Genomic DNA, 25,499 nt, shown 5'->3' with positions numbered 1-25,499 from the left:
ATTTTACTGAACTTAGGTTACAATATTTCATTTTTCTATTAGTAAAGGTACCGTGTATTGTAAGAACTCCCTGGTCATCGATATGTTTCTTTTAACCAAGAAGGTTGGACAGCTCTTAACCTACTGTAAATTAGCCCAGAAATAAGAAGTTCCAGAACTTATGAAAAAGCTGTTAGGCAAAGTATGAAGCACTTCAGTGCTAAAGATCAACTGTATCTCTTTAAATAGTTGAGAAGTAACGTGTAGACTGTAATGAGTAAAACCGGTGAACATTTACTGTACTACACAGTAACACAGTGCAAATATATACCGTTTTTTTTTTTTTTATCGAGTAAAACAGAAAACAATTCGCTTTTATAGATCAGTTGACTACTACAGTACAATGAGAGAGAGAGAGAGAGAGAGAGATCCCTCCCTCCCCTCCCCTCTGCTCTCAGAGACTTGCGTAACCACCATTACCCAGTTCCTGCCATTCTCTGTGAAAATACACAAGCTCTCTGGGGAGTGACTGCACTCGATCTCTGCACCTGGGCCCAGCGAAAGAAGCAGCTGGGAGTACAGATTACATTTCAGAATGGATCTAACATGTCTGACTAATGCATCGTTTTTCACTACTTATTTCTTTAAAGTTACAGCGTCTCCATCTCATACACTAAACAGTATTTTTAATTAAGTATTTTATCTGTGTTTAAAGGGTAGATATTTAACAAAATATGTCTTTTTAATACACACTTCAAGACAAAAATTGAAAATTAACACAAGAACACTGATACATTTCAGATATTCACATTACCTCAAACTTAGCACTGAAAAGAAACGATAGGAATTCTAAAATGGAGCTTACATTTACGATTTATGGCTGCTTGAAGCTATGGATGGCCTACCCTCAAAACGTTCTACAGTAATGCACGAGGCATTCTTTTTTTTTTTTCTTTTGGTTTCTGGAAGATACAGAAACAGTGTATGCTATTATACTGTTTTATGATACAGTTTTAATTTCCCAAGCATGTTTTAAAAGTAATCTGAACAGAGCTATGGTGTTTCCATGGCAAACATGCATATCACACCACGCCCATGCAGCTGTGGACCGAGCTGGTTGTTGGGGAATTCCCTAGCTCGGAAAGGCAGCAGAGCACTGGGGGTTTCCTAAAGAGGACTGTTTGACGAAGCTTCTGGTGGGAGAGTGAGTATGAGTATGTGTTTGGTGGCCGCCTTTCTGACCCCTCCTTCCAGCCTCTTAAGGTGGCGATGAAATGCTGCTTACCTGTAAAGTGCTTGATTTCTCTTGTAACACAGTCGTTCCGACATTCTATGTGGAAATCCCATAGATAGAGGTTCTACAGTGGCAACAATGCAGCCAATGTGCTGCTAGAATTAACTTTTCTTTTTGTCCGCTGTCGCTTAATTCAGTTGACTGCATTTCTAGTACATTCGTTTTTAACCCTTTCAGCTGAAACTCCTTTACTGAGTATATATGACAACAGGATTTTTTTTTTTTTTAAATGTAGTAATCGCCAATTATTGTATTATTTTCTCCCAGTTTGGCACATCCAATTATTTTTAGGCTCAGCTCACTGCTACCACCCAGGCTCTGACGCGAGAGCAAAGACGAACACATGCTGTCCTGCGAAGCGTGTGCTATCAGCCAACTGCTTTTTTTCACAAGAGCTCCCCTCTATTGTCGCCAATAGAATAGCCTGGACAGGATTTTATTTTTTTTACATATATTTATACGTTACCTCAGATAGGGACCTAGGAGTCCTGTGCGGTTCCATTGTGATTTCCAATGCCAAATTCTAACATACAGTGCTATGATAAGATAGGACCTTGAGGCCCCCCAGGACTGAAAGAGTTAAAAGGTTTGTTTTTTTTTTGGATAACTTGGTATGAACTCGTGGTACTCTGTTTTTACAGCTGCTGACTAAATCAAAGGTGAAAAGGCAAATGTTACTGTAAAAAAAGGATAGTTTAGTCTCTCTTTTGTACATATCCTGTATTGTATAGTATTTGCACGCTTTATAAGCTTAATGTATTTGCACTGACATGATTTACAGGAGCAGGATGTGGCAGGAGTTATGGGAGCATTGTTATTTCCTGCCTTCTATACTTACCTATGCTGGTCAGGACTACGTTCCTTGCCCTTCAGTGGCCTCAGGGTGAGTGAAAACCAAAGATCAGCAGAGCTTTGGAGATTATGTGAAGTAGAAGCTTATAAAGCATTAATGGATACATTGTAAGACAGGACACCACATCCCACATAAAAAGGAGGCTGCTGTTGTTTAAAACACAATACAACCCCCCCTACCCCACACACACACACGCACGTTATATATATATATATATATATATATATATATATACACACACACATATATATATATATATATATATATATCCGAACACTGTGTTGCGTTAGGTCTAGTATATGTGCTTGAGTTCACATAATTAATTAAAGGGTTAACAGTTTCAAACCTCTGCAGTACGCTTGCAGTAACCTAGTGCTTCAGATGTCCACATTTCCTAAAAGTACTGTCCTCAATAAGACAGGAGGAATCATCATGTTAGCAACAGAAATGGCCAACATGGTGATGTGTCGGCTACTATACAGTAATTGGCCAGTATCTCACGATCACACAGCAGCTTGCTATTTTTCATTTACGACAACCTTGGGGTTGGTAGAATGAAACTTCTCCTCTACAGCAGATTGAAACCCATGCATCAGTTTCTCAAGTTTCATTTTCAAGTGTAAACCAGGGTTTTCACAGATGATCCAGTAGGTGGAAACAATACTGTACCTTAAGCGCAATCCCATTCTTAACATCTGTGTTACTGTGATTTCTACCAGTCATTACTGTATGAGAACTCTGACTTACAAGGGCTAAACACGACTGAGCATTGCTGAACTAACTACAAGATGAGACACTTTGCCAAAGTTGGCTCTTACATTGTTTATAATACATTTACTGGACGTGCCTCAAACTTTACTGGCTGGCTTTATGAATATCAGACAGGCCTGATTCTTAAAATATTATTATTATTATTATTATTATTATTATTATTATTATTATTATTATTATTATTTAATTTTTTACACTGATTCAGTGTTATGAGGAAGCTAGACTTTTCTGTAGCTTTCCTGCTCAATCCCTCAGGAGAGAATGAGTAGGGCCTGCATGTCAGAAGCATGTTTGGAAATGGTTTCATGCAAGTTCACGCGGTGGGATCAGCAAAGTTCAACAGACCGAGTCCTCCTGTTACACCTCCCAATTCACGATTTGATTTAATCAGTTCAATGTAATTTGCCTGGCGTGAGCAGCGTTAGCTAGTGATTTACAAGCAGAGTCATTCCCTGGGCAGATGTGGGTGGCTGCACACAATGCTACTGGCTCTCTAATGCTGTTTAATTAACCCTTTCCCTCGACATTTAGGGTCTAATTGACATGAATGGGAAATCCGGTCTTAAAGTGAGCTGTGAGCCCTGAAAAACGTAACCAGATATGACACTGAGCATAATGTCTCCTGCTTAGCTTGGTTCTGCACACACACCCAACATAATTATAAAGCTGTGTATGGTACAAAAATATCACATTTCTATCTGCGGCACCATGACACCGTGTCTCTCCGTCTCACCCTGTTCCAGTTCAGGTGCCATCTACAGTCTACAATCCTATGTGGAACTGGATGGTACACACTGGTCATAGACTGCCTGTGTATTGAGTTGCACGGTATAATTTTTTTTTTTTTTCGCCTGCCACTAGTATTGTTCTGTTAATAAAATAAATGGACTGGCCTCCATTCTTTTTTTCTGCAGTTTGGCACTTCCCTCTAATGCCCTTCTTTTTAGAAGCTCAACCATCAGTTCGCCCCCTTGAGTACAATAACTTCCTCCCTCAGAGAAAGTTTGAACGCAGTTCTAACAGTGGCTCAAGGAATCTCAGTTGGTTTAACAAACCAGTTTCAATCAGATAGGGACATTATTTTTTATTTCCTAGAATAACAAAAATAAGCTGTATTACATTGTAATAGGGTATTTCGATGAGGAGTTATATTTTCAAAAAGCATATGTGAAGACCTCTGTCCAATGCAATATGTCAATGGTACATTTCATGTTGGGTTTGCCTCTTGCTTTTTGTTTGGTTAATTCTTATTTCTGCTCTTGTGCCTTGTCTCTTTACCGTCACGTCCTATCATGTTCGCCGATTGCTTATAGTGAAGGCTGACCTTTATCACCGGCAGGAAGTCTGCTCATCCCATGACTGCTGCTGCTGCCTCATCTTCAAGCACAGAACATTTCCTTTATTTCAATTGACTTGGCACTGACTGCTTGTGACACAGTTTGCCCCTAAGCCAGTTCTTGCACAAATGAGCATTGTAGCTGACAAGCCAGCTTTGTCTCTCAAGTCATTAGCAGTTTCTTGGTGGTGTGTGTGTGCTGCTGCTGAAGCTCTGCAGAAGATGCTTTGCAGTGCTCTTCTAGTAGCAATCAGAAAGGATTCCATGATGCATTTATCCAGCGCAGGTTTATGCACGAGCAGCCCCTCCATCACACACGTTCTCTATAGCAGTGCTTCTCAAGCTGTGAACCAATTACCAAACGTTTGCTAAAGCCACCGATTAGCAAACTTAACAGAGCAAATTACAGTTTACCGATTGACCAACGCTTAATAACGTGCACACCACGTAGTATGTAAGCCGATAAACAACATGCATTGCCAGGTGGCAGTGGACTTCATCCAAAAATATGCAAGCTTAAAAGGCACCAGTGGGATGCACAGTGCCATCTACAAACTTTGGCATGCCTGGAGGTGTCAGCATGAAGATTTGTTTTAAGTTAATATATACTGTATAACGGGAAATTTTGGCTAGTATTAAATTCGGCAGATTTGCTACTTTGGGGATTTTTTTTCACATCAAGTTGACAAAAAAAGGCACAATTTTGCATCTATACTTTTAATTCCAAAAACATTTAAATTAATGTTTATTTAATTAAATACGTATGCTAAAACAGTATCTCATTTACAGTAACTATTTATAGCATCTACATGTAACTGCAGCAATTTAGAGAACAACAAAGAAGGCCTTCTAATCAGTTACATTATTAATCGTTCTTATATCATCCATAACTGTAAGGTACCGGTAAACTTTTACGATGGATTTGCTGTCTCTGTTTTAAAACGTAGCTTTGGTTCACAGCATTACATTGCCACTTGTCAAAAAATTTAACGGTAAAGCTGAAACAAAAATGCTTTAATTTGCTTCGAAATCATTTCAAACTGGTTAATAGACTAGCCAGTACTGGCAAAATCAGCACAGTTTTATATGGCGCAGAACTTACTTATTTTTAGGTTTTGTTTTTGTTTATGGACTTCGCGATACGATCAACCATTTTGTTACATACTTTCTAACAAGTATGGCATAAACAATTTTGGCTGTTAATTAAACCTCTGAAAAAAAAAAAAACAAACACACACACACACAAACGCATGCTTACTGTAAAGAGCAATCCAACAGTAGCAGGCAGTTACACTGCTTCTGGGCTGACATTCTCATATCCTCTTTGATATTTGACACATTGTTTCTCTTGTACAGAGAGGGGGGGGAGCCCTGCAATATCTAAAGTAACTCATAAGAGTGTGAATGAGCTGTGCCTAACAGATTCATATGTTTCTGTAATATGTCAAAGCAGAATCTCCTTGTTGCAACTATAAAATACTTTGATTGGATGATTGATGAGCACCTCCGTGTCCAGCCCGTGATTACTTGGTATTCAGTATTAAAACATTGGTTCATACAGTCAGACCTGTTTGTGTCACTTCAAACGGACTGAGCATCAATAAGCAGTGACTTGATCAGGAGTTCATCAATAACAGAACAAACCAAACCACCACGTGCACATTTAACCCAAGTTAACAGGTGCTCTGAGTCCTCGTGCTTCCCTTTGCAGATTCTTTATGGATTAAAATTCACTTGAGAGTTATGATAGGCTCTCAAAATTGCATTCCTGTTTTTAAGATCTTAGACGGATATGAAAAGTTTGTAAGCAAGAGTTTTTTTTTCTCTCCTTTCTCTGTTAGAGCATTTTTTTTTGTATAAAATGTTTAGTTTGCGAGAGTTTTTCATTTTAATATACAATGGTAAAAATAAAAAAAAGCACTGAACACACACTTGTGATCTCTACGAGTCAAGCTGGGTGATTATGTGTGCACACGGCTGTCGAGTACGGTGTATACAGAACATGTTGATAGTACAGGACAGATGGTGCAGCATTTTGAAGTGATACTGAGTGGAGCTGAAATCAGATTAAGCAGAGTGTGACATTAAATAAAGTGATATTATAATGATATTGACTCCCATTATATTGCGGATGGGATGTTTCCATGTGATAATAAGAGGGGTGTGACCTTAACCAGAGTGATATTAAGCAGGTTTGATTATTTAAATTTTCTAAAATGTATATGGGTCTTTGTGACTGATCCAAAAAAAGTGATGCAGAAAATGAGAATTAAAACATTTCGTCCTGTAATAACACAACCACCCAATTACATCATGTGAGTTCAGAGTTTCTTTTTAAGTTGTAGCAGAACACTGTACCCTGAGCTGTCTTAAATCAAGAACTGTTGTGGGATACTAAGATATGGGGCTAGGCTGGGGAAACCCCACCTAACAGCATCCAGTTCACCCCCTTTGCAGAAAACAAGAGCACCAGGGATGGATTTTACCATCACCTGTTCTCAGAATGCAGCAGCTGAAAAAACGTGGGCCCACCCCAGGGTGATAGAACCAGTTTATTCCAGTTTGTACACTCCCAACAGTGTGACCTGCTACTCCAGTGTGCACCACTGACATCTGCTATAGATTTGCTTTAATCTGATTTGATCATTTAGCTAATGAAAGGGACAGCAATGTGTAGAAAAGATTTTATAACTGTGTTTGGGTGGATCATCGAGTGATACTTTGAAAGTTTTTGTTTTAGCTCCATACTACTGTACCTCCCCATTAGTCTCAGTGCTGTGTTTTAACCAGCATGGTAAACCCTGTTCATTCATTAACCTTGAAATGTGTTGCTGTCCATATCCCTGGGCTGCATGCACGAGAGTCTCATGGAAAGAATAGCCAGGAAGCCAGGGCTTGAATACAACCACTGTAGGTTAATTTGTGCATCAGGCCTACCAAACTGCACAGCACTGGCATCAAACCGAAAAGCACAAACCCACCTGCAGTACTGTAGCAGTCTAACTGCAGTTGTCTTGAATTAATTCAGGCGCTGTGTTTGCCAAACTTACTTGTTGGCTGTTTTGAAGCCAAGCTCTGTCACAGTTTCTAATCAGTTTGTTGCATGGCTTTGCTTTTACTTTGTTTATATCATCTTGTTTGTCTTATTTTTCCAGGCTTGCTCAGCCTGCACTTTTTTGAGAAATCTTCCTGCTGGAAATGATATTTTCAGCCTGTCTCCCTTTGGGCGTTTTAAACTAAATCTCTCAGAGTAAACATTTTCTGCTTAAAAGGTATATGTGACTGAAAATAGATACAGTGAAATACATTGCAATAAAAAAATGTTATTTTATGTCTCTTGTCCTTTTGACAAACTTTCTTGTCTTTGATCATCTTTTCATCATATTAATCATTTGCTTACACTACCAGTATTTAAATGTAATGCAGCTGACAGATGGAAAAAGACTCGGCTAAAACAAATAAGCGTGTTAGGCTCTACAGTAGGTGTTTCAAATGAAGAAAAAAACAAAGGTACTGAATAAGTAGGGCTTCTAATTTTCGGGTTTAACCAAAACAAAATGCCCCCGATACAAAAAAAAAAAAAATGAAATCGTTGTATAGCCAATAAACACTGAAAAAAACTGGAAATTCTTACTCCTTCACACTGGCTTCACCCCTTTTCCATTAAAAAAATAAAATAAACATACTACAAAAAACAAAAACAAACTACCTTTCCAAGTGCAGCGGGGCAAATTCCCTCCTTCCTGACTTGTATCTGTCATTGATTCAATCTGAACACCTTAAACCCACCCCAACTACATTTCTGTTAGAGACTCTGCTTGCGAGATGTAAAACAAGATTACAGTTAGAAGGCCACACTCGTGACCATAAGGATTTCGTTGTGGAAGACAGCAAAAGAAAGAAGGTACAACTTAAGTTACTATACATATTGTGACAGACAAAAACGCCCAAGCATTTCGGAAAGTAACCAAAAACAATAATTCTATACAGTATATAAAAAGCGAAAGCTCTGAAAAACAAACAAACAAAAAAAAAACATTTACATAAAACTCAAATGCCATAAGCACTGAAAAATGAATAAAAATTGAAAAACAGAAGTCCTATGTATAAGCCTTAAAGTTCTACAGCACAATGATTAGTAAAGCAGTAAAAATGGTAGTTAGACAAATTCTAATCAGCCCAACTTAAACACTGAACCTGCATCTTAATCGGCTGGTCAGTCAAATGGCTGGATATGTTCTTGTCTAGGCTTGTTTTTTAGCTTGCTTTTTTTTCTCATAGTAGTCAAGACACAGCTGAACTCTGCAAGTGACGCCGTGTGATGACATGCCTGGAAGACAGCAGGAAGCCGCTCTAAAAATAACCAAGAGATTTCCTTACGCTTCAAGTGTCGCTCGCAAAAATCTGTGCTGCCCCCATCTGTTCCGCTCATTTCAGTCTGAGGTAGTCTGCACTCAGACCGTTTTGACACTTTTAGCTTTGATTTGTAGCTGACTGATATAAACCCAGCATTGCACTTACTAAAGAAAAGTAAAAAGGAGCTTTTGAAAATTGATTTTTTCATTTCTCAGAACTTTACTGCAAAGCTGACCAGTGATAATGACGAGGTTGCTTTAAGTTCTGAGACAAATGCTGCCATTCAGTTTGCTTGTATTAGAAGCCACTGGCAGGCGTACAGCTGTACTGAAATATTATTCCTGTGCAGTAGTCTCTAACGTTGATTATATGTTGTGTTAGTATTGGGTTTGTGGGATGCTGGGTGGAATTTGCTGGGGTTGTGCATAGATGGTTTAAGTTTACTTCAGTTCTGACTGGCTGCCTGTTTGATTTGGCTCAAGTTTTCTTGAAGTGGACTTCAGTTCTTGCACTGTACAGTAGATTAGCATACCGACACGACCACTATGTAGGTCACCATAGTGACCTGGGAGGGAACAGAACCCTGCATTACCTTACAGTATTGAAAATGCATTAACGCAGATCAGAGGTATTTCAGAGATTTACAGTAGTGGTATTCTGGTATGACAAGGCTCAGGGTCTTTAGATATAATTAAAAACACTTTGCAAGTCAGCAGCTTGCCTGGCCTATAATAATAACAACCCTAACCCAAAATCCAGATCTCACCTTGCAGTATGTGACTACAGTGGAAATGTCTGGTCACTCCCCCACCCCTTTGAGAAATGGATAATCAGGGTTTGGGATGAAATATGGAAAAAACACTCCTGCTCTTAGATACAGTACTTGCTGTTAGTATGTGAAGGTGCGGTTTCCTTTTGCTGTCTTAGTCTTTGCTATGAATCATGATAATAGACCTAACAGACCCAGTGAGTCTGTTTTATATTTCTAATTTGGAACAAGTATGTCTCTAAACACTGTAACCCTGAAATTCTATATGTATAATAGTTTTAGGACTACAGAATTAAATAGAGGGATGCGCCTCCATTTTGAATTGGTGCATCTCAGTTAGGTATTACTGCTACACCTTGACTTACAGAGAACAGTAAATAGATCATTGCTATGAGAGCTGAACTTCTCAAAACAGGAAACTGATCAAAATCCCGATTGCAAAAAGAGGGTTGAAATGTTGTAATGGTATTTTGTCTTTTGTTAAGGTGAAGTAGAAATTCTTAATACATATCCAAGTCTAAACTGCAATTGTGTTCATTTGTGTTTATAAATGTGCTGGTAAAATGTATCAGTTAGCACACTGGAGTCCTTTAAGCAGTCACAAGCCACCTACATTATCATGCCAAAAGATTAGTGGAATGGTTATCCCAGTCAAGACTGCCTTTTACAAAGTGCAGTGTGCCTTTTACAGCAGTGGCACGGGAGTATTTTGGGGGAACTGGCATGAAATATATGTTCATAAAAGCCAAGTACTAAAGTCCAGGTCTTTTCATGGATCTAAAAACTTAGCAATTTTACTGAGTCACCTAGCCAGTAGATTATAATTGTATCCTCCCTGTACTTGCGGGTCCCTTTTAGGACATGCTGTATCACCTCTAGTGCACTGTCACCCCCCAGAGAGGAAGAGACATGATTAGAGTAGCCACAGGCTCCCAAGCCCACAGACAAGCCCTGTCCAGTCTCTCTGATCAGCAAGCAGCTGAGACTCGGAGTGATTCCTTTCGCCTTCCCTCCTGAAGGGCAGCGACTGTCCGCACTCATTGAGGAATGAGCTTCTGCTGCTGTGCATGACAGAGAACTCAAAGTCTGAGGCTTTCCCAAGCTCAACTCGTACCCGGTCCTCACAGGCAGGGGCTGTGTTAACATTCACACTCTGAGGCTTCCCCACGTTGAACTCACAGGCAGGGGATGCGTTAACATTCACACTCTAAGAGTTCCAGAGAGAAGGCACAGCATCGCACTTCAGAAACGTGTCTGGAGTTCCAGAGAGGAGGCACAGCATCGCACTTCAGAAACGTATCTGGAGTCAGTGCTCCCAAATTACACATTTCCTGGAATTGTCACCTTTTAGTTGCTAAAGTATTCGACCATCAAAACCTGCCTGCCTACAATATGGCCTTTTATCCGTTTCTTTTACAATGTCCTCTGTGCGTAATGAAAGGAACGGCAAATGCTTTTTATGTCTCTGTATGAAATGTTTAGTGTGTTTAAGTCGTTTTTACCAAGGCTGTTCCATTCTTAGTTGTTAATTTATGATGGAAAAAAACTCAATTTGACCTGATCCATGTTTCCTTGAGAGAAACAATGTGAAGATGTGATGTTTTACATAGTGTATAAAGCTGATGGTACAGTACCTACTGTCATTAACATTTAGTGCCCTACAGTATAGTTTAAAAAAAAAAACAAATGCAGCGGCAGAACTTAATGGGCAAGCTTCCAGTCGAGCAACGGGTGTACAACAGATGTTCCTTCAAGTCTGTGAATGCTGCGTTCAGATATTGTATTTACTGTACTTCAGTAAAGAAAGATTACAAAATAATAATAAACAGGCCAGTAGTAATATTTGCACTGTGCAAGTGGGCTTAAGTATGCTGTACAGTTTAGGCTATTTATGTGGTTTGTTTTGAGTCAGGAAAGCTGTCGGACTCATTTTAATAATACATTATGTTTGTCTGTACAGAGTGTCAGTTTTGACGCAGTTATTGATGAGGACGGCTCAAGTTTTCAGCAGAAATCCAGGCACTGGGATTAAAGAGATAACAGGTAGACATTGTACTGGCATGCTGGCTCCACTTAAATCACCACAGAATCATGGACAAAGTGGCCTTGGGCTACTACTGCTACCTTCATCTGCTGTGTGAGCTAGTGGGCAGAAATGAGATTTCAGAGGCAGAGTAATGAAGAAATCCATTTTTCATGGTGATTTGTGTTTTCTTTCTCCTGCTCTTCACCTTCCCATACTCCTGGCAGGTCGGTAGCCCTTTTATCCGCACTTTCGCTTCCATCATCCACAGCTGCCCCTCTGTTATGGTACAGAACCTTTCAGGACCCTTTAAAAATCAGACTGCAATGTGGACACATTCTTGGATGGCTTTGTCGTGGTTTTTGCTTGGTTATATTATTTATATTTAAAGATAACTTGCGACTAGGAGTCAATTGTTTTGAATGTGTTGTGTGGGTTTTTTTTTTTTTTTGGGGGGGGGGGGGGGGGGGGGGGGGGGGGGTGACAAATTGAAACTGCAGAATTCCCAGTAATCAATTGGGGTAGTGTGAAAGGTTGACGTAATACAAATATTTTGAGCCAAAAAAATAACCGGCTTCAAAACAAAAGGCTATTTTAAGTTTCATTTTCTCAGAAATGCCTACTGTTTCTTATGGAGATTTAGGCTGCAGCAAGTTTAAATACTTTGACATTGTCAATATACACTGACTACTCTACTTAGGTCTAATTTTAGGTTCAGATAAAGAGCCTGGCTGTGCATACTGAATGGGGAATTTCTACTTGCTGATAAGAGGCCAGATAAGTACCGCAGAGAGCTGTCTGTTAGTACCTTCTATTACTGTCTTAAAGAAACGAGTTGCTTCCATGCTATTGAGTGCCTTGTAGAACTGCAAAGTGAGCGAGTATCGTCATTGTGGCCCCTGCCATTAGAATCAAATTAAATTGTTCTGCTCTTTTACAATTGTCACGTTTTTTTTTACTGACTTTTCCATCCCACGGAGCAGATGAAAATGCTCTGGAGTTTACCTCATCGTTGTGGCTGTAGGTGGGCAGATTCTCAGAATCCGTCCTTTCCTGTCACCACATTGGGCTGGGAAGTTCTGCAGTGAGGTCACAAACCCCCAATGGGTTTGAAGGAAATTATCAGATTGGCTACCGGCTGGTCTTTCACTGCCAGCAAACGCCAACTCTGAAAACACACCTGCTGTTAAAACAATGTGTGGGCCTGAGAGAGAGAATAGACAAGCACTGTGTTTACAGTATGTACCATGCCCATCACTAACATTTTAAAATCCATTTTCTTACCCTAGTTAGCTTCTATATAAATCCAGGGTTGGCTGATTTAAAGCAAGTTGATTTAAAATCACTTGATTTAAAAAAATAATAATAATAAAAATCAATGATTTAAATCATTTTTTCATTTACTACCTATTTTATATAGTTTCTCAAGGAAAAGCCATGAAAAGTATATTTTAAAATCATTTTATTAACACCAGCATCTTATACTCTTACTGTCTATAAACTAAAGCTCTTAGGGCTGTATTATGATCACAGCGCAAATGCGCGTGCCAGCGCGAATGACGCTTGCCCCCGATTCTGTGGTGCATAAATGGAGTGAAGACGTAGAAAAATATATACTGCATTGAAATAGCATTCTGAAAACATGTCTTGCTCCGTTACAGAGCGCCTGCCCCATCATTAACGTATTCGCTAAAGGGATTCTGATGACAGTGGGGTCCCAGATAGACAATTAAGCACTGTGTTAAGACCACTGAAACCAGGTTTATTTAGTGGTGCAATCAGGAACTTTAACAACTGAACACACTATAAAAAGCAAAGTAGTTCTAAGTAACAACTGCATGTGTTTGTACTGACACAGAAAGAGGAAATCAAAGCAAGAAAAGTAAAAGAAGAATAGCTGGTATGAGGGAGGGGGATTTTTCTCTGGCGTACTCCATTTCTAAATTCTTGTAGTTCACATTTAGAGGAGGCCACAATGACAAATAATTTGCTTTATTTATGTATTAATTTAAGATTGAGTAATTTAGTTTAGGGTTGCCCTTTCCAACATCCAACAGTTTGGAGGTACTGTAGAGCTACAACTACTGTACTACAAAAAAAAAAAAAAAGTCGTAATTAAAAAAATAAATAAATAAACAAATAAAATTAAAACTTAAAAATAAAGTTGATTTAAAAGTAAAATCTGATTTAAATTAAATAAATCTGATTTATTTATTTAGTTATTTAAGTCACCAACCCTGTATAAATCGCAGTCCTGCTTTACAGTCTAGTTAAACCTTAAAACACATTACCATTGAAACATCAAAGGGTACCACACCACCATAGAACCCCCCTCTCCTCCATCTTGGTCTTCAGATATCTTCCACTGCTCTGTGCGCTAGACGGTGTCCATGTATCTCTCTCTGGCTGGGGAATGCATCTCCCCTGAGTCCACAGTTATAAAAGAGGAATGGCACAGCATGTGCACAGTGGACTTCAGGCTGGTTTGGGACCCTGTTCGGGCAAAGAAAAAAATGGCTGCCCTACTGCATTGCACCTTCAGATACTTTTCAAAGTGAAGACAATGTATATTAAAAGTTCAGCTGGGCAGTAAAGATGGTACTGAAAGCACAGGGCCCACACCTGCCAGCACTGTCATTTACTAGGCCCCGGTGTAACCTTGCTATGGTTTATTTTTCTAATCACAATAGAACAGTTTTATAGCGCTGGCAGCTTTTACTTCTATATTTTGTTACATTTAGTCATTGAAGTGGACTCATAAAAAAAAGAGGGCTCAGGGCTGGGCACCCAAAAGGCTGGGCCCGGGTGCAGTTGCATCCCTTGCTCACCCAGTGGGTATTACCCTGTTTCATGTAGGATGTGCTGTAGGCAAAATCACCTCTTTTCTCAGTTTCTGGAAGTTCATGTGATAATAGACTGTTCCGCTTGCAGTATATAATTAGCCAATTTTGCGCATAGCTGGATCATAGCGTGCATAGGGTTAAAAAAAGTCTCCAAGTACTGTAACTGCTGTGGAATCTATTTACAGAGAGGCATGCAGAAATGTGGCATTTACTGTAAGTCACAAGATGGGATATTCATTGCCTCTTCCTCGGTGCTAATTTATTTAAACTGTGATCATCATATTAGGTTGGCTTGAGCAGAATGGAAAAAGTGAGGGCATAGAGGTGTCACTGTGAAATGGTGCCCAGTGTTACTGCCTGCATGTGTAATAGTACTATCTTTTAATATTTCTTAGCCATCTTAGTCCCTGTCAACTTACAGAAAATCTGCATAAAGATACACTAAGAATACAGCAGTTGTCACTGCACTGTCATCGATTTGCTTCAGAAGTGCAGGAATATGTACAGTAGGCTACCTATTTGAATCCATTTGATTGTAGTGATGTGAATATTAAAGAGAAAAATGCTGTTTTTTGCGCAAAAAGGTGATAGAGGTTTCACAATTGAAATTATTTTTGTACAGTAAACCGCCAGCTGATAAATTTTCTTCATTATTGTTGTTGCCATGATCACAAAAGCTTGCCATGCTTTGTTATTTGATAAGCACAGTGACGATGGCAGGTGTCCCAACAGTGCTTGGTGTGTTTCTGAGTATCCTGGACATCTTTAGAACCCATTGGCAGAGGTCTGAGTCACTTCGCAGAAGTGAAAGGGTTTCGCAGAAGAGGAGGAGGAAGAAGAAGCTGGGCTCACACTGTGGCTTTCTTTAAATAACGTTGAAACAATTCTGAATGAAGAGCTGGGATATAACAAAGCGCTGTGTCTGAGGGGAGAAGCGAGGAGCTCCTGGAAGAAATAGCCACACTGAAGGCTGGATAGCTGTGTGATTATATAGATAGTAGGGAGGAGTGAGATACACACAGTATGATTGATTCCAACTCTGTATTCCAGTATGAGAGCTTAGGGTCATCCATGTGTGGATTGCTTACCTCACACACCAGCTACCTTGTGAGAAATGCAGATGTGTGCATTGGAACCAGTGTCATTGATATCCTTCCAGGTAGGAGATGAGTTGGGGTTTTTTTGTAACTCTGGCGTGTGTGTTGAAGTAGAAGTGCTGTACTTTACATTGTCTTCCTTCATCTACTGTATGATTTCCTGTCTGGTTTCTTTATAGTCCATATTTGTAATGCTGCGGCTCATAGTCAACATCAAAGCGTGGCTTTTGAGCATGTGCTGCTGTCGGTAACAGGCTAGAGGTAAAATACTGCATGTCAAGCATGTTTGAAATGTAAAGGCAGTGCTGATTAAATTATTCCTAATGTGGGTTTTTTTGGCAAGTTCTATAGGGCCATGTGCTATAGGTTTTAGACTACAAAGCAAATGCATTACATTGTTGAGGCACATTCACTGTGTTTATGGCTAGGCTACTGTTTTTAAGCACTATTAAAAATACTTTTATATAAAGCATGTTCTTAAACTGTGATCATTTTAAGTTCATAGTAAAGATAAAAATGGAGAACTCACTTTTTTTTAAAACTGTTTTTCCCAAAGTTCAGATTGATTGTTTCAGTATAAAAGAATCTACTGTACTACAGTAGTAGAGCTGTACAAAAATGTATATGTCAGTGCACATTTATATCTTGAGAGCCAATGACTCTTGGTACAGTAGAACCTCATATCCTATCCTGTAAGATACGATACCCTCTATACCGATGGACCTCCAGTATTTGTCATTTACACATGCTTCTGCCAACTGAACAGTACTGATGGAAAGTGATCAGTGCACATTTTATTAAGGGTCTAAAACAGTACATTCGGCTCTTAGGACAAAATGGATTTGGTTGCAAGCATTTGGGAATTCAGTTTCACTTTTTACATGCTATCACTTAACATCCCAGTTTAACCATGTTACATAACTCCCAGTTTAACCACATTAAATAAAAGAAAACAAGAAAACAAGAATTCATAGAATTACTCTGCCAATCTCCAAAGCCAGTTTGTGCTTGTGTGTGTGCGCTTTCTGTCAGGGGTTAACACACACAGGGCAAAGAAAACCTGTGGAGCCCTGGAGCCAGTTAAATCCGATATTTCAGGCACTACTGTAATGACATTCATTAGCACAGTACAGGTTCTTGAAGGTGTTGGTGTCAGTGCCTTGAAAAAGTCACCAGATAGGGTTAGCTACAGTAAGATGAGACGTTGCAAACCACTCCCTGTATCTGGCTGTGGTTGAATTACACTGTGCATAATGAACCATGTAGATGGCCTACTTGCTCAAGGTACTAATTTGTTACTGGGGGATATTTAATCAATGTTATTTCATAGTACCTTGTTGGAGATTACAAGCAGCCTAGCGTTGTCAGTCAAGCCTCTTCCACAGCAGTGTGAGCCACTTCCAAAAGAAAAAGGCAATGTAACCATGTGTTTTCTTGAGGACCTAAAGGGATTTCTCAGGTTTGTGTCTCCACTTACCCCCTTCATCCAAACAAGTCATGCTTGATTAAGATCTTGAAACTCAGCACACTCACTAGTGAAGCCTGTGACTGAAGCATGTAGCAGTGATGGACAACTTAGGTACTGAGATGCCATGCTGGTAGTGGGGTTTCAACAAGTAATGAAGTAGTCAGACCGGTCTCAGGAGTGAAATAATTTCCTGTGAGTCAGAGTATTTAGCAAACCCAACAGAAGTGTAGTTCAAACAAACAGATGTGTGCCTTGTACCCTGTAGTAGCTCACTGCGGAGGTTGTCATCAATTGGTTACAGAACCTGCCAATCTGAGACCATGCCCCTAATTCATTCTGAGTGTGGGATGAAGAGAAGGGAGTGACGGTCTGGAAGATAAACTGAAGAGTTTAGCAGCGGCTCCTCCAGCGAGAATCCCTGCCCCCCACAGCTTCAGCCCTCCTGGTTGATGACAATGATGATGCCTCAGGGAAATTAAAAGTCGAGTAAGGGAAGAAATAAGAAAGAAACTAAAGGACAAGCAATGACTAATCAATTTTTTTTTTTTTTTTTAAGACTTCCCGAGAAGCAGCTTTGCAAAGAGAAGCGAGTTGAGCCTGACGTGATGGAAATGTCAGAGTGAAGTGAAATAGTAATTAGCTAACAAGAAAGGAGACGGGGCCAGCGCTAGCTGTAGCTCGTTAAAATGATTAGTTGTAATTGCTGCTGTACTGTATTGCACATCTCTGCCTGTGTGATATGACTGGAGTTCCAGGTGTGTGAGCGTTTCAGGGGATTTTCAAATTCCAGTTTTTAATTTGAGATTCTTTCTTTACACCACTGCAGGTTTCCGCTCTTGTGCTTGTTTTTTGTGTGGTGTATGATGGAATGGACTATACTGTATTCTAACTTTTGCTGTCTCATTTAAGCATGTGTAATGAGGTATAATTATCAATAGAAATGCATTTTTAAATCTCACTTTATATGTATCTGCTTTGTAAAAACCACACGTACTATTTTTGCATAATAATTAAGCATCCTTAAAATGTAAAATACCAATAACAGTATGCTACTGTTTTATTAAGAATAGACTTGTAAAGCTAGTAAACAGTATACAATGAGTTTAACAGTAAGTAAGCTACTAGAAATCTACAGTATTGTTCATGAGAGAAAGAACTCAATTTTAAATAGCTTTTTCAGTTTTGCTCATAATATTTTTCTAAATGCCCAGTATGAATGTGTATAGTGATATTCAAGAGATAGATAAACATGGTTGTAAATGTGATGGATATGTGTTCTGCAGCTCTTGACAGGTAACAGGGAGAAGGGCAGCTTGTGATTTGAGGAGGCACTGTGCAAATATAAAGCTGTTACTGCAGATACTTCAGTAATTATATTTGCAACCTTTTTTCTGATATTTGGTAATTGATTATCCAGATATTTCAGACAATCTCCTCACCACCTCATGTGCTGTTGTTCAAACTCACTGTAGGGATTAAGCTGCAATCAGACTATTTGACCTCCAGCAAAGGTAATCAGTTTCAGTCGCTTAGTGTTGAATTTGAAGTATATGCTTTCTCTTACACTAAAGCCCTTTTCACACTGGCACTCTTACCCGCGTCCAGACCCGGGTCCTGGCTAACCTTGTCACAGTCCTGCACAGTGTGAAACCACGTACCTGGGTCAGGTTAACCCGGGTCCCAGTGACCCAACTCAGGATGTGGGTTGACACGCTTTGACCTGGGTTGAGCGAGACAAAATGCTTGACAGTCATTTGTGAGCCAACGTGATAACAAACACCCACACCTGCGTTAAAGTTTCACTTCCACAAGGCACGTTTCTGTTTATTCTGTTTAGCCATATTTTTGTTGCTTGAGACACACCATGAGCCAGATTGCAGCAGGGATGGAGAAACATTTGCTCTAATCAACATTTGGGCTGACAGTTCAATCCAACAAGCTTGAATGGAAGTGTCAGTAACAAGCTGCTTCCAGGGCATTGATACGCACATTGGTTACTTGTGTCTGTCACCCAGGTCAACCGTGCTTTATCAAAAGCCAGTGTGAAAGAGGCTTCAGAGGACTGTACACACTTTTCTGGTACCAGCATGGGTTACATGAGTTCAGTGCAGACAGCAGTGTGGCTTGTGTTGCATTTACTGTATGTCCCTATTAATTGCTCTCTTCAGTCAAACTTACATGCATGCCACGAACACACCAATGAACAGTAAAAGCAAAAAAAAAAAACATGCAATAAAATTTGAAAACTCATCACATACTGGGAACATGTCAACAGGGTAATAATGCAGGTCGTAAACTGTTTCTGTATTAAAGTTATTTTTGGATTGATTCCTCCTTGACCCCACCATCTTGTTTTATTCAGGTCGCAGTCGAACCATTGGTCCACATACTGTAATGGTGCTCTTGTGTGTTGCTTTGTAGAAACTGTACTGTATGTATTCCTTAACCTGCCATTCATACCTGTACTGTAGCAGCTATAGCATACTATTTCAAATGTCTTTGTGTATGGTGGTGACAAAGCGTTACTTTTGTGTAAAGACACTCTTCAGAGAGTAAAGTCCTGAGTGTTTTTCAGCTGCCTGTAACCCTGCTTTCAGCTTTATATTGTACAGCTAAAAAACAATTGCATTTCCACCACGTTATAAAACTTGAGTTGCTTCTGTAGTGAGATCTTTGCAGGGTGCTTTGTTATTCCACTGCGGTGACCTTATTTTAACGTATATAAGGCTGCTTGTAATTCAAGCCGCGGCAGTGATTTAAAAGGTGCTAATAATGCTTGGGCCGCCATGCGCCAGGCTCTACTGCAGATTGCATTTAATTTTCATGACGGTTGTCATATTGTGTGTGAATTTGGTATTTCTCCAGCAACCTTTTTTTAGTTTTTATATCATTTACAAGACAAATTGTTATTAATATTATATTGGGGGTTATTTGTCGGTCATCCAGGTTTTTGGGGTTTTAATAATTGTAATAAAACCCAGCTGTTTTGAATGTAGTGGAAGGGCATCTCTGAATAGGGGTTACCAGCACCTACTAGAAGTCATTAAATGAGCACAAGGTTGACATCCATGTGCTTTCCTATCAGTCACTTGGAACTGCCATAACCTCGAATGCAACTGTAATGCACACAAACAAGTGGCATTTCATATACAGTCTGACCTGGATTAACACTGTCTGCACTATTTCATGTTTCTGGGACCATTATTGTCTGGTTTCACGGACCGCATGTAATTAATAAAGCCAAAAATGAAAATGTGCTGCATTTTTTTTCGTTGTGTTGTCCATGGGATATCCCAGAGTTTAATTATCAGCAGGGCTGTCTGGTGTTGAAAATGTATCTTGTCACACATTATTGTATTGTAATTGGTTTTGGGTTAGAAGTAATTACTTGTTGTCCAAAAGTGTTTATTTTCCAACATAAGTTTAATAGCTGCCTACTTGACTAAATGTTCCGGATGCATATAAGTTAATTGACTTTGACTTTGGTTAAGGAAATTAATTTGTTTTTTTTATATTTACAATGTACAGTGCATTCCTTCAGCCCTTCCTGGAATTCTTAACCAAATGTTTTAATTGTGTTACGAAATCAGAAATATGTGAATAAACTGAGCACTAATAAAATCCTGCACAATTGAAAGGGGTGACGCTGCAGGTTAAACAGGGCATTGTGGGAAAACAAAAGGTCTGCAGCTGTGGCGCCGTACCGTACCGTAGAAATCGTTTTATAGGCCGCACTGGCGTAAAAGTCGCTCTGCTCTTTCTGAGACTTCAATTTTAAGAAAACCCCTTTTTGTGTTTTAAAATGTTGGTTTTTTGTGTTTATTTATTTATTTTTTTTTACAATTTTCGTTTTCCTACATTCTCAACGCCGATAAAGAAAGAAAGATACACAGGTTTAGTTTCGAAATAACCCTTGTTTGCAACATTTTATTCCATTAATAATTTTACAGTGTTGTTTTTCATTTTTAGTTAAACTACTAGAAACTATTCATTTTTCAAAATTTAAAAAGTAATAACTAACAGAGTGTAAAGTCAAGTTATACATTGCACATCACATCTGTGTTAAACTACCGTATTCTATTGTAGCTTATCAAGTACCCAGACAAGTTCAAGGACATAGCATCTTTGCTTTACTGAACATTTCTTTCCAAAACCATACTTAGACAATAATTCCAGCTGCATTGGCTTTGGCAAATTTGTTTTATTAATTCAAATTTAAAAGAAAAGTAATAAACAGAGGTGCTTAATCCAGTTAAAAAGCAAAAAATCTAATAAACTAAACAGTACACCATTTAATAACCAGTAAACAAAACCTGGTTTTAGTGTTGCGTGCGGTGCAGTACAATTGCATTAAATATCCAGCTGTACAAATACATTCATTTTGTTTTGTTAATCAGAACCATACACATACTTTACAAGTCTAGCACTGCATTGCACTGACATGTGAACAAGTTACAGAATGTATTAAATCATTCAAAGTTCTCCATTCAAACAAAATGTTTTCTACATCTGGCCATAAACACTTTCCTCCTATCTGCTCATTTTTCTTTCACCATTTTAAGTTTGTCTTCAGTTTTTTCAGCATTTTCTTTTTTTTTGCTTACTGTCTTACTTTATGTCACCTACATTATTATAGGATTGCAGTTAAAATTAACAGAGGACTTGAAAAGTTTACTACTCACTTTCTAACCAATAGCTGTTTGGTATGGATTTCAGAGGCGGGTTCAGTTTGAATATTGACAAATCATTGCCCTGGGATGGTGGGAATAAGAAAACTCATAGAGACTGACAGCTATAGTGCTAACACTAAGTGAAACGGTATAACTGACGTTTTTTAAAAGGAGGTCAGTCAAGAGTCTGAAAGCTTGTGTTTAACATTCAAAATGACTAAGTGTATTGAGAGCAAGAAATTAAAACTTTTAATTAGAACAGTGGCTTTGTTTTTCTACCAAGCAACAGGAACTGAATGTAGCTCCTGAACGAATAAATTGTGTTGTTGACAGTTAAGTTTTTGAAGTGAATCATTCCTCATTCATGTTGTGTGCATCAGCAACCGTAACAACAGGTATAGTCATTCAGATAAATCAATGAAGGACTGTAATAAATTGAAGATCTGTACAGTTCATGTATGTATTAATCAGTTTACTGGCACAGTCGGACCGATATTCAGCAGTACAGTATCTATTGAATGTCCCCCTGCCTTACTTTATTAAAGCATTGTGTAAGCTAGGTAAAAAAAAAAAATACCTGAAGATGCAGCACTCTGCATTCTAATTACATGCTGGGTTAGTTTAAACTGTTCAGTCAGCCAACGCACCCACTGCTGCTTAGAGCCCCTAAATCAATACTCCATTTTCACCTCCTGCTTTCCCTAATTAGAACTGCACACCTTGCTACACACTGTATAAATCTTCAGCACTACATGGGATTGGAATGGTAGGGTTCACAGCTACATGAACTGAGTATATTCTCCTAATGATAACTGGCTGCATGAACAAACTTGCTGAAGGGTGAAATCCAGCTCAGCTACAGTAGGTTTATATCTTGTGCTGTTATCAGACTTTTAATACATTTACTGTAGGGCAGTTTTGCCTTAAAGGTTACTGCAACGGAATAATAAAAACACTCTTGTTAATGGCTTAGAAAGGCCTACCAAGGTGCATCGTGGCCTTTGTAGGCCTAAAGCCTTGGAGGTCATTTTGTATTACTTGCCTTAACCCTTTAAGGTATAAGGTACAATGTGTCCTGCAAATAAATTGATGCTAGCATATATATATATATATATATATATATATATATATATATATATATATATATATATATATATATATATATATATATATATATATTATAAGATTTATTTTTTGCAATGTTGCAATGTGTTGCTTGAAGGGTTAAAAGATGTACTGACAGGTTGGATCTGGTCTTTCAAATAGTCTCTCATGAATTTTGTTGTTTGACCAACCGCCCAATTCCTTGTGTACCTTCAGGATTTTAGGGGTTCAATAGTTCCCCAGGAAAATTTAAGCACAGCAAAATAATTTCTGAGTGAATTAATGCATGCAGGGTTCAAAGGTTGAGGGCAAAGGAGCATATTATTTTTTCCAGTAGTTCAATAATTTGCAATAAAATCTTTTTTTTTTCATTACATTTAAAATGTATGTTAAATATTTATGTCTAGAACTCTGGTTTTCGAGTCATGTGAGAATGTTGTGAACACAGAACTGAATAATCTACAGGAGGAGTTTCTAAAGAAGTTACAATCATTTGTGTGCTTTAAGCATGAAATCCAAGGTGCTGCTTTGAGAAAGTGCCCTGCAGTGACACAGATGTGCTCGTGCGCTGTGCTAGTCTCTTTTTGACTTGCTCCTCTTCTTGTTCTTTCAGTTACCAGCTATAACAACGTGGTGGAAGCGAACTCCGATTCAGATGATGAAGACAAGCTACATATCGTGGAGGAGGAGAGCGTGACAGACGCTGCAGACTGTGAGAACAATGTGCCAGACGATGACTTGCCGAGCAACCATGCAGTATTACCAGAGAACGGGCAAGGAGAGGAGGAGGAGGAGGAAGCTTGGGAGGAAGGTAGGCAAGCCCAGTGTACCACATCCTTGGATTAGGATATGGATTGAACTCTTCTGTTCTCAGTCACCAGTGAAAGTGTTTTTTTTTTTTTTTTTTTCAGTGGAGTCTAATGCTTTTAATTGATCAAATCAGAATCTCTCTCAAGAATACAGGCTCTCCTCCTATCAAACATATGGAATTAAAATAGGAAATGAGCCAATATTTCAAAACTTCACAAAAAATGAGTTTGCAATTTATAGTTTTAGAAGAAATCAAATTACATAATGTACAATACAGAAAAGTGAAGGAAGATAAATGGATATAGACTCAATACCATGATGTCTGAAGGTTTAAAGAGGAAGGAATAGCAGATCATTAACTATGTAGTAAATGACATCACAGATATAAATATATAAATAAGTTTGTGTAGTTACCATGGCATCAAAGGCTTATAAGTACCTCCCTTCACAAAAGGTATGTTAAACATACCGAAACATTGGGAAGCAAAAACTCACACACCCATAGGCGCATACCACAAGAAGAGTCAGAAGAAAATCAGTTCAGAGGAACTGCCCATCTTTATAAAGCGCAACAGGAAGCCATTGTAGTCTGAGGCCAGACACCACATGGTCTTTGTACCCAGTGGAGACACAAAGCGACTTCAAGAGAAAGCACTCCTGTTATCCCTTTCAAACCCTGAAAGTACATGAACTCCAGTTCCCAGGGTGTTTGGACTGGGCATGCATGTGTTCATTAGCATTGACAATACCAGTTCTGTCTCATTGGATGAGAGTGCTGTGTGCTTATCTGGTGTCATTTAGAAACAGGATAATTCTGCCATAAAAGCAGCAAAATGAACCACATTTGATTTTCACTTTAAGGTCGCTGCAGTATTTATAACAGTCTTCCGCACTGAGCCATTGCTATTGTAAAATGCTATTGAAAACACGGGGGAATGTATGCTGTGCAAGTTACCTCGTTAAAACCCCTACATGTTCTTAATAAACACAATTCGAGGGAATGAATGCAGTACTAGCCGTTATATTTAGTGCTTTTGGTTCTGATACTGTATCTGCTTCAATGTATACCTGTCACAAAGACGGTTGCAGTGGGTGACGTCAGACCAGAAACAGGAACCGACTCGGAACACAGGTTTTGGAACGGTGAAGGCGCTGATGTGCAGTTTAATAATTAAACAGACAGAAAATAAAAGATTTGTAACAAAAACAGCACACAGCACGTGAGGCCAAAATAAATAGACAAACAAAACAAGTAGACACTAACAAAACAGGGTGGACAACACCTCACAAAACAAGTACGGTGCTGGTGCTTCCAGCACTCGTAGCAATTGATATTTATAATTACGCTTCTCTCTCCCCTGTTCTCCACTCCTCAACACACAACCCAGAGTGAGTGAAAACATGCTGCTTTTATGCAGCTGTACCAAGACTCGATTGCTAATCAATCATTCAGTTGGAGTCGCGGTACAGCTGCACGTGAATTAATAAAGTGCAATTCCCCGTGCTCACATATTATTACATTTTACTTGCACATGAAGTGCTATGCAATCCTTGTGCCTAAATACAAATCTACATTTTAAACAACTCGTGTTACACAGACCCGTTTATATCCCGTGTACCAATGACTATGCACCAACATTAACACACAACACAAAATACACATAGGGGCGGGCACTTTGCCACAATACCATAGAAGACTCTTGGCATTTAACTGAGATACTTTCTAGTGCTGTTTAAAGTGTAAGTGTTTATTTCTTCTGTCTGTCAGGGTATTCCTCAGAGCCCTTTAAATAAGGAATGCCTCTCTTCAGGAGCTTTACTGGTAAAGAAGCCATGCTTTTAAATTGGGAGGAGTTTATTAACCCTTACAAAAGTGACATTGCATTTAAACACAGTACAGGCTTTGCACAAAGCTTTCTTAACTGTATATGAACTGTGTAATGAGGCCCTGTTCAACTTTAAGGACTGTTTCAGAGAAAAGTGTGTGTTACCACAGGGTATTAGAAAGTGTGCACAAAAAACAGTGATACCTAAACTTACTGTACTATAATTAGAAAATGTGTGTATATAGGCTACTGTATATATTCCATTTCAAGGATTTAGCTTTGAAGTGTCGTACACTGAAA

General features: G+C 38.9%; 1 protein-coding gene across 6 annotated transcripts in view; it reads left to right on the top strand.

Moving 5' to 3' along the window:
- Positions 1 to 25,499, top strand: part of LOC121311369 (zinc finger E-box-binding homeobox 1-like) — an 85,353-nt gene that overhangs the window by 29,943 nt on the left and 29,911 nt on the right. For 3 of the 6 annotated variants that reach the window (XM_041243937.1, XM_041243936.1, XM_041243939.1), the window contains exon 2: positions 23,177 to 23,374. In XM_041243937.1, the coding sequence (XP_041099871.1) occupies positions 23,177 to 23,374 (198 nt within the window). Of the gene's footprint in view, positions 1 to 15,252; positions 15,384 to 23,176; positions 23,375 to 25,499 lie in introns of those variants that run through there. The other 3 variants (XM_041243935.1, XM_041243934.1, XM_041243942.1) reach the window with 2 other exon arrangements.

This window comes from Polyodon spathula, chromosome 3, assembly GCF_017654505.1.
Source record: "Polyodon spathula isolate WHYD16114869_AA chromosome 3, ASM1765450v1, whole genome shotgun sequence".
Taxonomy (NCBI): Eukaryota; Metazoa; Chordata; class Actinopteri; order Acipenseriformes; family Polyodontidae; genus Polyodon; species Polyodon spathula.
The sequence above is the reverse complement of the archived record's forward strand: the minus strand, read 5'-3'. Positions and strand labels throughout refer to the sequence as shown.